The sequence below is a fragment of the Chaetura pelagica genome, unplaced genomic scaffold (assembly GCF_000747805.2).
Source record: "Chaetura pelagica isolate M959 unplaced genomic scaffold, ChaPel_1.0 scaffold123, whole genome shotgun sequence".
Lineage (NCBI taxonomy): Eukaryota > Metazoa > Chordata > Aves > Apodiformes > Apodidae > Chaetura > Chaetura pelagica.
In genome coordinates this window covers 5,351,007-5,364,170 of record NW_009953295.1, presented here as the reverse complement: position 1 = coordinate 5,364,170, position 13,164 = coordinate 5,351,007, and the positions used below count along the sequence as shown (strand labels likewise).

Below are 13,164 nucleotides of genomic sequence, written 5' to 3'. Positions count from 1 at the left end.
TTCAGCAGGGCTAACTAATTTCTCTCAACAGGCTTGCACCCTGTGCTACCTACTTAATAGCTCAAACTGTACTAGACTTAAGACATTTGTTAATGAAAGTTCATTACAGTGAATTGGTAGGCAAGTGTACCTTGTTTGTTGAAACTGGTATCTTGGTTAAAATATGCAAGAACTTTAATGCCTTATCTGCTGTGTTTGAATTCTGAACAAATGCATAGGCAGCAATTTATTTTATAGACCTTCTTCTTTAAAAAAACCAAACACAAACTTGTAATTTATTGCAGCCTAATTAGCATTTCTAGAATACTTACTTTATGTATAAATGTATACACATCTTTGAGCTGTAGATTTTTCTATTCAGAGCTACCTTTTTAGAATCTATATGTATTATCTTGCTGTTATAAATTGTAATGATTGTGGAAAATGTTTTGAATATGTTGGAATGTTTTGAGTTTTTATTGTCAAACCATAAAGTGCTTTTAAAAACATTTATGAAATACAGAGGATGTATTTAATTTGGTAGGAATTAATAAGACTGAAAAGCTATATGTGTGTGAATACGTGTGTGTGCACAGGGACACAATTGTGTTGTTTATAGTGTTTCAGGGGAAAAGGATTTTAACTTTTTTCTTCCATCCCTGTGTTGTTTGATACCAGTATTCTGCTCCTTACTGATAAGAGTAATTGATTTAGAATTGAATTATTTCATGGATTTGTGTTAGTATGGGATCAGAATCTGTCCTTGAGGCTTAATATTGCTGTTACTTAAACACATCTGTCTTTTTTTGAGTCAGCTGTGGTGAATTAATGTAGCTTTTGCTGAGAGTTGAGTGGTACACTGTTCATGGAACAGTTTGTAGCATCCCCATCGTTGACACAAGGAGTTACCTCAGCAGCAGGATAGGAATTGTCAGCCAGTTGTTTGTTGTAAGGCTGTGGTTTCAAATGTAAAAAACGTGTCAAAAAACTTGGGAAGGGGGGGTGGGGGAAATGGAAGGTGATGTACCTGGGTCATGCAGGCGTATCATGCAGTGAATGAAATAGTAATCTTTGAAATGCCCCAGCAATATTTGTGAGATGCTCATTTTTAAATTTATTTTCACAACAGGTTCCCGTAAAGAATCAGCTCCTCAAGTCCTGCTTCCAGAAGAGGAAAAAATTATTGTAGAAGAAACTAAAAGTAATGGTCAGACTGTTATAGAAGAGAAGTAAGAACATTTAATGAATGATGGATTAAGCTAGTAAACTGCACTCTTTTCTCCTCCTATTATAGTAGTGTGTAACTGGTGTATCTGTAGTAGGGAACTGAGCTGTGTAGGGTATGCTGCCAGTCCTGTGCTTGTAGTCTAGTTTCTTTGTATACACTGTGCAACCTCTACCTTCCATGCCAAGAGTGATATGTTTCACTCATAAATAGTTTTTTCCAAGTGCCACAGGATTTAGATATTAACTTGGTGTGATCTTTCTAGTTAGTGTGTGATGTCATTCTGTTTTTTTGGGAAGGTGTGTCTTGGAAATGAAGTACAGGTCTGTTACAGAAAGCTGCAGTATAGAAAACAGTACAGGTCCATACGTGCTTCAGAAGTGTATCCTGTCACAGAAGCTGATAACATGCCTTTGCCCTACTGAATATAAGTCAGGATAAGAGACAATGTTTAAACATAAATTTGAAATTGGCTGTTAGCTGCGGGTTTGGGGTTTTTTAATGCATTTCATTGAACAGGCTTGTCTAATAATAGGTTTAGACATCTATTTCTGAAAATGGTTGTAACAGAATTTCTTTTTTTCCATTTTAGAAGCCTTGTTGACACAGTATATGCATTAAAGGATGAAGTACAGGAGTTAAGACAGGTTGGTAACTTCCTACATTTATATTAGCAGGGAGAATGGAAAGATGGAACGCTGGCTATAAAAATAAATACAGCTTGTAAGTTGATTGACTCCAACTGAAATTAATTAGAATTTTAGACTAGATTAACTTTTAAAAGTAAAACATACCCATTTAACAAAAAAGCGCACTCTTGTGGATGTCATCTGTCCTTAGAGCACTAGTCTTTGAGAAGGGTGTTAAGTATCCTCTCACTGAGTTGACTTACTAAGCTGTGTTTTATTTAGTTTTGGATGTTATGACTTGTGAAATGCTGAAAGTGTTAAGCAAACTCAGTTCTGCTGTATCACCAACAGAATAAGCTTACAGAGACCTTGAAATCAATCATATATGTTCTTGGTATGTATAATTTTAGTAGTAGAAATGTCTGGATATATTGAGGCCTTGATTAGCAGTCTTTCAGTAACCTGAACACCTCTTACAAATCAGTTCTTAAAACCTCTCATTTTGGTAGACAAGGTTCTTTTTCAGTATCTGTGACATGATCTTTTTTCAGTGGGAGCTTTAGGTTAGCTTAGGGTGCTTCTTTCTCACATAAGAGAGTTGTGCAAGATCTCACCTGAGGTGCTGGTATGGAAATCGCAGCTGATATTTTAAGCTTGTTTTAAATATCCAAAATCAGGTGTTTAAAAATACCTTTTTCTTGTCAGAACCCAGACTGTTTAACCTGAGTTAATGCTGCTGCAAGCAGTCATTGTTTGATGTGTAGGCAAAAGAGCATTGAATTATCCTCACTCTCCAATGGCTGAGTTTGCTGACTGACCTTAACAGATCTATGACTCAAGAAGTCAGATAAAATCTCCTGTGTTTATATAAAATGGATTTGCAGTCAAATTGCTATAGGTTTGGAGCTGTAAAAATGAGTCCAAATTATTTGCTTATCTGTAAGCATGCCCAGTGTTTCTAAGGATGTGTTCATGTTCCTTGACATAGGACAGTTGGCATCTTTAGTATTTAACTTTTTTGGTTTTTTGACATCCCAAATGCGTACCCGAGGTTTGATGTGAATTTGGCAGTCTTTAAAAATACAATTCACTTAGTACAAGCAGCCATGATAACCCACTAATATTCCCATGGCGGGTTGCTTCTGTACAAAGGATAAATGTGCTGCTTCATTGAGGCCTGAGAGATCTCTGTGACCCTAAACAAAATGTCACCTTCTGAACTTCAAGCAGTAGCTCTCTTTTATGTTGCCTTTACAAACAAGACAGTCTCATCAGAATCTTCCATCTTCCAAAGCCAAGATCTATTAAAGCTGCCTTGGAAGCTGTGATGTTGCCAACTGGAAAAGTGGCAGATACAATCTGCCAATCAGATACAAAAGCTGGGGAGGTCCCAGGTAACCAAGGACTGAATGGATTTGGGAGTACATAGCGCATCAGTTGTTGGAGACCCCAAACTGCCAGTCGGAGAGTTACCACATGACATGGGGTCTCTCTTGCAGCAGCTTCTATAGGTTATTTGTAGCTGTTGCTCCACAGGCACTGAACTTGAATAGTCCTGAACTGGCAGTTAGTAATGGAAAATAAATGTATACCTGCAGGAGAAGAATGAAATTCCTGAGTGTCTCAACAAAGTTGAGGGAATGGAGTTAGGGAGGCAGCAGCTGTTGATCCCATCCTGTTTGTTAAACACCTGTCGACTTGTTGTCTTGGGGCCTTCTTATAATGTTGTCTTATCTTCTGGTTGCTTCCCCACTGTTGCCAGCGTCACCTTGGCCTGTACAGGATTAAACAATGTAAGCATTACTGTGGTTTGGTCAGTGACATCCTTATGGTCCTGTCGTTGATGGTATTTCAGTATTACCTGATGGCGCTTCATGTTGAGAACTGACTCACTCGTTAATATGCATGCCGAGTGGTGGTGTTCCCTGAAATTAAGACTCCTCTTAGACTGTTGGTAGTAATTTAAAAATGGTTTAAAATCTAGTCACCAAACACTTACCAGAGAACATAATGGTTTTCAAGATACTCCTTTCAACTATTTACTTTCCTAATGAAGCAAGTTCATTTGCATTATGTTTTAAGAAGCTTTTCTGAGGTTGTGAAACCAGTTGTAATCACAGGAGGCTCCTAGAGGGGGGTATTTATTCTACTTACTGCTCCGTTTCCCATCTCCATTAACAACAAATATATTCTACTCTTCATTGATCAGATTTGAGCAGAAGAACTCAAGCTTATTGGCCATCTGTTACTAGCACTTGCATTATAAAGGACCTCTAAGTATAAAAAGGAAACAAATAGCTTAGTTTCCATTTGGTGGGTTTTGTTGCATTGTGTGAACTTGGGAAATTTTAATAGAGGGTTTTGCTTTTGAACAGCTAATAGCAGTCTAACTGAGAAGAGCCTTCAGAATTTGTAATATACAATGTATGTGTGGTCAGAAAAGAGCTGCAAGAAAAAAAAACCAAAACCAACCCAAAACCCACTAATATTTCTATCTCTGAACAGGATAACAAAAAGATGAAGAAATCACTAGAAGAAGAACAAAGAGCTCGCAAGGACTTGGAGAAGCTTGTTAGAAAAGTTCTAAAGAACATGAATGATCCATCTTGGGATGAAACCAACTTATAACTAATTTTTTTTCCCTTTTTCTTTCTATTGAAAGACCAGTTGTAAACTGAGCTGGGAAGCCTTCTGACATTAGTCAGTGTTGCATCAAGAGCACTACAAAACAGGATTTAACTGGATCTAGTGATTCCTTGCTTTGAACATAGAGAAGCAGTCAAGCCATTTCCTGAAGCAATCTGTACTCTTTAAGTGTGGAGACTGTGGATTCTGAACTCTACTAAACTTAATTTGTTTGCATCTAAATTACCTCATTTTGCAGAAAGTGCAGCACCTGACTAAAAGACCATGTTTTTCAGTGGCTTTTTAATTAAATATATATTTTTCTTGTAAATATCTGTAATTTTGAATGCAAATGTGATTGATGTATCAGGGCTCATATGGGTTTTTTTTCTCTCTTGTTGTTATAAATGGTCACAAGTGTTAGAAATTATGGCAGTACTGTCTTACCTAGGAAAGATTGGGGTTCTTTGTGGATAATTATGGATTCGTTCCAAATTACCCACTCATCACACATGCTGATTTAAAACCTATTTTTCCTGTAGACCACTGTATTTAAATCCTCTACTGTTATTTATGTCTGTGCATACATTTTTAAACAGTTTACAATTCTTTAAGAACAGTATTAAAACAGCTGTTTATTGACAGTAGAAACAGTTTTTAACAAAACTAATGCCCATGATTTACATTCACGTACACTTGTTTGGCAGACTAATCTGTTGTGCTTTGGCCACCAAAAGACTGATGTACTTGCCTGCTTTTCATGACTGTGTTTTTTAGGTGTTTATGTACTACATTTTCTGTTGTTGTGCTTAAACATACAGCCAGCTGATAATTTAAGGGATCATACAGTTAAAGCAAAAAAAACCCCACATCAATCTAATCCAGAATTTTGTGAATGAATTGTTGCTATTTATATTTTATGGTCACAACAATTAAATTCTAGCTAACCTTTGTGCATAGGACACGTAGACTAGTCCAGACTTCATTTAGAGCTTTGTTTTTATACCACTATGTAAGATTCTGTTTGGACTTCCTAGACTGTTGGAGCAGAGTAGTTCCTTTCCCACCCTGTTTTCTCAGTGTGTTGCTGGTTTCTGTCCTACTAGGATTTAAATGGAAAATCTGGAACTAAGATGTTTTTAATCATACTGTAATTCACAATTTGCACTGCTGACATTTGAAAATACATTAATGAACATTTATTCCTACTCTGAGAGGTGCAATTACTACAATCCTTTCTTGTATTTAAAATAGGAGATGTGACATCGCTGCAGTGAGCTTCAGTTGGAGCACTTAAAATACTGATTGCATTAAAGCTCATTTGTAAATGTTTAATTGGTTTCAGCAAATTTTGGAGCAAACTCCAGAGGGTGCAATTTTCTGAGGGGTTTTTTCTTCAGCTGACAGTCAGAAGTGCAGGCATAGCACAGACCTGAGTCGCACCTTTTGTCATCTTGATTTTCCAGCACCCTAAGCTCCTGTTAAATCTAATGCTCAGACTTGAGCAAATGTTTATATGAACTTTAAAGAATTGGAGCCAGGATGATTAGAGTGGTAGGAATTGTTATTTACATTTTGAATCTAATAAAAATTGTATTTTTAAAACTATCCACTTTTCTCAGCCAAGAACAGCTTTTTTAAAATAGGAAAGAATGTCAGTTATTATGTACTTAAGAAACAATTCTCTGGGAATGGATCCTGATGATTCTAAATAGCAATTAGTTGTCTGATTTAAAAGCTGAATATATTTGTAGGTATTTTAATTTGTGTTCCTATAGTATAAAATGTCTTTAATTCTAAAGGAGCAGGCTGGATAAGAAAACGTCTACAATTTTGGAGTTACGTATATTCATTGAACTTTACATTTATGGTAATTCTTAATACCAAAATATTTTCCTGTTGTTTGAAGTAGCACAAAAATGTGGACTGACATTTATAATTATCTTCATGTTTAAAAAATACTCTTGCTAAAAACTAAGTGATACTAAATCCTGCAAATTCATAACATCTTGGCTAAATGTATATTTAGGAACAGGAATATAACTAGAATTTTTCTAACATTTTTACATTCTGACATGCAGGCTATTTGCAGAGTGAATTTTAATTTTCAACTGAGCATATGTGAAAGGACATTCCAGACAGAGGAAAAAGTATAAAAGGAAAACATGAATCTTAGCAGTACCTAGCAAATTTTAACTCAGGAACAACTTCCATCATAACAGTTTGTTGTACATTATACTGTAATGAGTGGCATTGCTATGTAAATTTGCTGACTCTTAGTACCTGTGACTATTATAATTTCTGACAGTACCCCTATCCTGACATCTAATGAACATGCCTTAAACACTGGGGTTAAGCAGTTGTTAAATATGACCAAGAACTTGGGGACTAATTTTATTCAAGGTGGATTTGGGCTGACTAATTTTTACAAAACAAAAAAAAAGGAAAAGACCCCATCTGATATTGTAAGTAGCTTTGTCTTTAGTGCAGAGAGTGAGCTTCAGGCTTTTGAGAACCAAGGAGTATCTGAACTTTTTTCTGTGACAATTTGTTATACTGTATATAGATTGTAAATTTCACCATGGACCTTCTGAATTGTTGGAAACTTTATATAAGCATGGATAAATGGGGCACTGTTTATTTAACCTTATAAAGGGTTATTTCTTTGCTCTCATCATTTAGGGATGAGGAGATGAAGCCATTTCTTATCCTATAGATGTGAAGCACTTTCAGTTCTGAACTGTCCAAAATGTAGCATAACATTTCCCTGTACTTACTGATGTATGCGTGTTTGTCTCACCATGTCATGGTATCTTAAACAACTGACTGCCTTTGTGTAAACTTTCTTAATGCCAATCATTTAGGGAATTTAGAGTGTCTGTTTACAGTGTCTGTGGAGAACTCAAGTTTAGACATCACAATAATATCCTGGTATCACTACTGAAGTGTTTATGCTACATTGTTGTAATTAAACCATGATTTTTTCCCTTACCCTATGAAGTGTTACATTTCATCTTAATGTGTGGGCTATGAGATGAAGAAGAAGGGCTTTACATTTCTTTTTTTCCTTCATGGAAAAAGACCTCTTGTATTTCATAGTTGGCATACTGTATTGGAAGGGCTTCTTCATGTTTTTTTACGATAGCAAATCGACACCTGGAAAACAAACCAAATGAGGGTTGCTTAAGGAAGTCAGAAGTAGGTTCTTGACTTTCTTGCACTGAGGAATTTTGGCAACCCTGAACTGCTAAGGTAACATAAGATAGGAGATCAAAGGCAGAATATAACAAAAGGGAAGAAAACAGAAAACACTAGAAAATCAATTTGCTGCACAAATAAGGTAAAATACTTGTCTACATGCATGATTTAGCTGAATAGACCTGAAATTTGTGGTAAGTGTATCATCAAGACTTTATTTGGTGCTACCTGAAATAGGAGAGGGGGATGACTGTGGTAGGCACATAACCAGGTTATTGGTTTGTGCACGATGATGGAAATGCAAAGGACAGTGGACAGAATAGTTTGTTTGAAAGATGGTTTCAGTCTTTGAACAAGGCATTTGAAGCCATTAATAACTGAGCACCTGAGATTTGAGAAACAATATGTTTATCTTAGTCTAGCAAGGAGGTATATTTAAAAGAGCAGAGAACTTAAAATGTAGATATTTGCAACTTTTGTCAGAAGAAATCTCATGTTTTCCAGCTTTTCTCTTGGTTTGTCACTGTAAAGACAGGTATTTCCCACAATTTGAAATATTCATTTACTTTTCACCTTAGGTGTTTTTGGGAATTTCTTTTTGGGTGTTTGTTACTGTGGTGGGTTGACCTTGACTGGCTGCCAGATCCTACCCAGCTGCTGTCTTACAGCATCCTCTGCCTTAGCAGGAAATGGGGAAAGGAATAACATGGAAAAGCTTGTGGAAAAGCTAATGGGCAAAACAGGCACTGGGGGGAAAAAATAAAATTGCCATTTAAAAATAGAGTTGGATGATGAGGAACAAAGAGAAAAAACTGTGCCACCTTTCCCCTCCCCTGTTGTTTCTTCCCAGGCTGAACTTCACTCCTTCCTTTCTGATGCCCCTATCTTCCCCTCTCCCCAAACCAAGCAGCACAGGGGTGTGGGGAAGAGGGGTTGCAGTCTGTCCATAGCAGTTCCTCTTTCTCCTTCCTCATGCTTTTTCCTGCTCCAGGGCCTGCAGTCCTTCAAGGATAAACCTGCTTGAATGTGCTTTCCCTCTGGGTCACAGTTCCTTCCAGGAGCCTCTCCCAGTGTGGGTGCTCTGGAAAGCAGCTTCCTTCAAGGCACTTGTTCTAGCACAGGGTCCTCCACAGACTGCAGGGATCTCCATGGGCTGCATGGGAGCCTGCTCCAGCACCTGGAGCACCTTAGTTTCCCTCAGACCTAGGTGTTGACAGGGATGTTTCTCACAATGTTTCCTCACTGCTGCACTCTTAAATATGGTTTCCTTGAGGCACCATCATTTTGGCAGAGGGGCTCAGCTCTGTCCCAGACTGCTGCTGCTTGCCTGACATGTATCTAATGTATATTCTTTTGGGGCCAATACCCCTAGTAGGGGCAGAAATTTAGGTGCAGGACCTGCTTTTACCCACTTGCAGTGGACACCTTTGATTGCTAGGATAGGGCAAGGTGGGAAAGAAAGGGAGATGTAACAACTTTTGGTTATGGGGAGTGAAAGGCATAAAAGAGTCAGGGAAGGAGTGGGAGAAACCTGTGTGTGTATGTACACCACAAGCGCCACAGTGCTGATGCTGGAGGGTCCCAGAGATGTGGAATTTGTACTTTGGAGAAATAGTGAGATGAAATTTGAGATTAATTTGCTCTGCAAGGATGTAGGCTTGCCATATTTCCCTGTGTGTGCTCTGCAGTTGTGTTTTTTCTTTACATAAATCAAATACCATCTTGAAAGTGGAGCTGAGCCTGGATTTGGAACTAAATTAGCCTCCTGAGCTTTTCCTTTGAGTGGCTGGCCTGGGGCTACCATTCAGGCTCAAATCTAATTCTTGTGTTGCAGGAGAGCTACAATTCCATGAGTTAGTGGGCACAGTTAACAGTTGCTTCACTGTTATTTACGTAGTGCAGATCTTAGCAGTCCAAGATTTGCTCGGGTGCTCCCAATAGTTCCTGAATGTTCTCACTGATTCTGTTCCCTTCCTCAAACACACACAGGCTCTCTTTTATGCTTGGCAGAGCTTGCTTCTGTGCTTTAACCCCAAGAACAGTCTTGAGTAGCCATGAATCTGCCTTGTCCCCCGTTTGCCTAGCTGTCCCGTGTACACCTGCAGGCATATCTGCTGGCTTTCCAATTAACATGGCTGTGCTAATGAGCCTGGGCAGGTGAAGCCCTGTGCATGTCTGACCCTGACCTTCTGGCTCCCCTCTATTGAAGCAGTGAGAAGCAGTGAGTCTGACCATGAGGGTGGTTTCAGGTTGACATCTAAAAGGCAATGGACACTTGATGCAGTGAGAAAGTTTTTACTTGCTGCTAAACACACCAGTCCCAGGAATGTGGTGTGCTGTATGAGACATCCAGGATACTACAGAATATCTCAAAATGGAAGGGATCCACTAGGAGCATAAAGTCCAACACCCACTTCTCAGAGGACTACCTAAAGCTGAACCATAAGGCTAAGAGCATCTCCCAGATGCTCCTTGAACTCTTGACATGCTTGGTGCTGTGACCACTGCCTTGGGAAGCCTGTTCAGTGACTGAGCACCATCTCACTGAAGAACCTTTTCCTAATGACTATTCTGATGTTTTTTGGTAGGCCTGGTAAGGTTTCCCAAACATTTAATGGGATTTTTTTTTTCAGTCAGTGTATCACTCAGGTTTTGTTAGACTATCTCTTGCCTGTCAAGCAGCATATGGTAGTTCTGTGTTAGCTGTAGACATAGATGAGCAATACAGAAATACCATGTTTTTACAGTATTTTTCCAGCAGGGGACTGTGTTAGCTTCTGCTTTGTCAGAAACCACTCACTTGCCCTGCATTTGTTAATAGTGGTACTTTTGTATGCTTTTATAGCCAACTGGAGTTAGCTTTTTGTATATTTTGTAGTTGTTTTTCAAGCTCCAGGATATAGAGAGTATTAACCTTTTATCCTGTAGAACAAAAGTAGACAGTCACAGTCGAAAGTGTTCATGCACCATTTGACCCAGGCATGTGTATGGGATTTGTGTGGTTTTTTCAGCACTTCCCTGCAGCACGAATAATTTATCCTAGTGTCTGAACATTCAGCTTCACAAAGCCTCTTTCAGCACAATGCCATTTTGAGATAACATGGGATCAAGTTCATTGTGAGGCGAAACTAAGCAAGGAATTGGGCTGTGATCACTAGCTCATTTTAATCACAGGCCTTACTCTATCTAAGGCAGGCAAAATTTTGGAGGAACTGAGAAACATCCACAACCTTTTTCTCATCCACTGAGCAGGTGACCTTGTCTTAGAAGATCAGGCTCATCAGGCAGGACCTGCCTTTCATAGACCCATGCTGACTGGGCCTGATGGCCCGGTTGTCCTGCATGTGCTGCATGATGGCACTCAAGATGATCTGCTCCATAACCTTCCGTGGCTCCAATGTCAGACAAGGCCTGTAGTTCCCTGGATCCTCCTTCTGGCCCTTTTTGTAGGTGGGTTTCACATTTGTTAACCTCCAGTCAAGTGGGATCTCTGCAGTTAGCCAGGGCAGCTGATAGATAATGAGAAGTGGCTTGGTGAGCACTTCTGTCAGCTCCCTCAGTACCCTGGGGTGTATCCCAGCTGGCCCCATAGACCTGTGTGTCTGAGTGGGGTAGCAGGTCACTGACCATCTCCTCTTGGATTATGGGGGCTTTGTCCTGTTCCTTGTGTCTGTCCTCCAGCTTAGGGTGCTGGGTACCCCAAGACAACTGGTCTTACTAAAGACCCAGGCAAAGAAAGTGTTAAGTAACTCAGCCTATTCTTCATACTTGATCACTGTGTTTCCCCCCTGCATCCAATAAAGGCTGAAGATTCTCTTTAGTGCACCTTTTGTTGCTATTGAAACATACAGAAACATTTTTTATTGTCTTTTACAGCAGTAGCCAGATTAAATTTTGTCTGGGCTTTGGCCCTTCTAATTTTCTCCCTGTATTGCCTCATGACATCTTTGTAGTCCCCCTGAGTTGCCTGCCTCTTCTTCCAAAGGTCATAAACTCTCCATTTTTTCCAGAGTTCCAACCAGAGTTCTCTGTTCAGCCAGGCCTCTCTTCTTCCCTGCTGGCTCATCTTTCACCACACATGGATTCCCTGCTCCTGTGCCTTTAAGTTTTCCTTCTTTAAGAGTGTCCAGCCTTCCTGCATTCCTTTGCCTCTAGGACTGCCTCCCAAGTCATTCTGTCAACCAGTCTCCGAAAGAGGTCAAAATCTGCCCTCTGGAAGTCCAAGGTGGTAGTTGGAAGTTCTGCTAACCCTCCTCCTTACTTCTCCAAGAACCAAAACCTCTATCATTTCATGATCACTGTGCCCAAGACAGCCTCCAGCCATCACATCACCCACAAGTCCTTCTTTGTTCACAATCGACAAGTCAAGCAGGGCACCTTCCCTAGTTGGCTCCCTCACCAGCTGTGGCAGAAGGTTATCCTTCACACACTCCAGGAACCTCCTAGACTGTTTCCTCTCTGCTGTACTGTGTTTCCAGCAGACATCTGGTAAGTTGAAGTCCCTCATGAGAACAAGCACTGGTGTTTGTGAGACTTCTCCCAGCTGTTTAAAGAATATATCATCTGATTGTCCTCGTTGGGTGGTCTGTGTCAGTCTCTGGCTGTGATATTTGCCTTATTGGCCTTCCCCCTGATATTTACCATTAATACTTGACCCTTTCATCCCCATCATCAGGCTCTTCACAGTCAAAACACTCCTTAACATACAGGGCCACCCCACTGCCTCTCCTTTCTTGCTTTCTGAAGAGTTTATAACCATCTGTTGTTGTGTGAGTCATCCCACCACGTTTCTGAGATTGTAATTACATCCTAGTTTTCCTGCTGTACAGCAGTTCCCAGCTTCTCTTATATATTGCCTGTGCTGTGTGCATTGGTGTAGATGCACTTCAGTTGGGCTAGTGATCCTGCCACCTTTATTGTGAGAGAAACCCTAATTCCTACGTGATTGCTTTCAGGTGCTTCTGTGGTTTCTGATGCACCAACAGCCTTTGCATCTTGGCTGCTGTGTGGATCTCCATCCTCTACACTCACTGAAGTGGGTGCTGTGTGTATTAAAGACCCTTCAAATGTGCTCCAGTGCACTTTGCACATCATGGAGCAGACTGAAGGACCTTGCTAGCACATAATTCCTTAAACATTCACATGTCACTCACAGGCTTATCACTAGTGAGCCTGGTTTTATCATTTTCCACCTTCAAATGTAGTTTAAAGCTGTTTTGATGAGCCCTGCTAACTCCTGTGCAAAGATGCTTTCCCCCTTTGAGACAGGTGTACCCCCCTCTGTTGCCTGCAGGACGGGTGTTTTGTAGACCAACTCGTGATCAAAAAAACCAAAATTCTACCATTAACACCAGTCACAGAGCCAGGTATTGATCAGCTGGGTCTTCCTGTTTCTTCCAGTATTTTTCCCTGCAACTGGAAGCATAGAGGAAAACACTACTTGTTGTCCTGATTCCTTAGCCCATCATCCCAAGGCCCTGAAGTCTCTTTTTGTCACCTTTGGATTTC

General features: G+C 39.9%; 1 protein-coding gene across 1 annotated transcript in view; it reads left to right on the top strand.

Annotated features, from left to right (window-relative positions):
- ARHGEF7 (Rho guanine nucleotide exchange factor (GEF) 7) overlaps positions 1 to 5,076 on the top strand; it is a 74,144-nt gene extending 69,068 nt beyond the window's left edge. Inside the window, exons 18-20 of the mRNA XM_009997917.1 lie at positions 1,109 to 1,208; positions 1,797 to 1,851; positions 4,339 to 5,076. Of these exons, the coding sequence (XP_009996219.1) occupies positions 1,109 to 1,208; positions 1,797 to 1,851; positions 4,339 to 4,461 (278 nt within the window). The 3' untranslated portion in view covers positions 4,462 to 5,076. The remainder of the gene's footprint in view (positions 1 to 1,108; positions 1,209 to 1,796; positions 1,852 to 4,338) is intronic.
- The last annotated feature ends 8,088 nt before the right edge of the window (positions 5,077 to 13,164 follow it).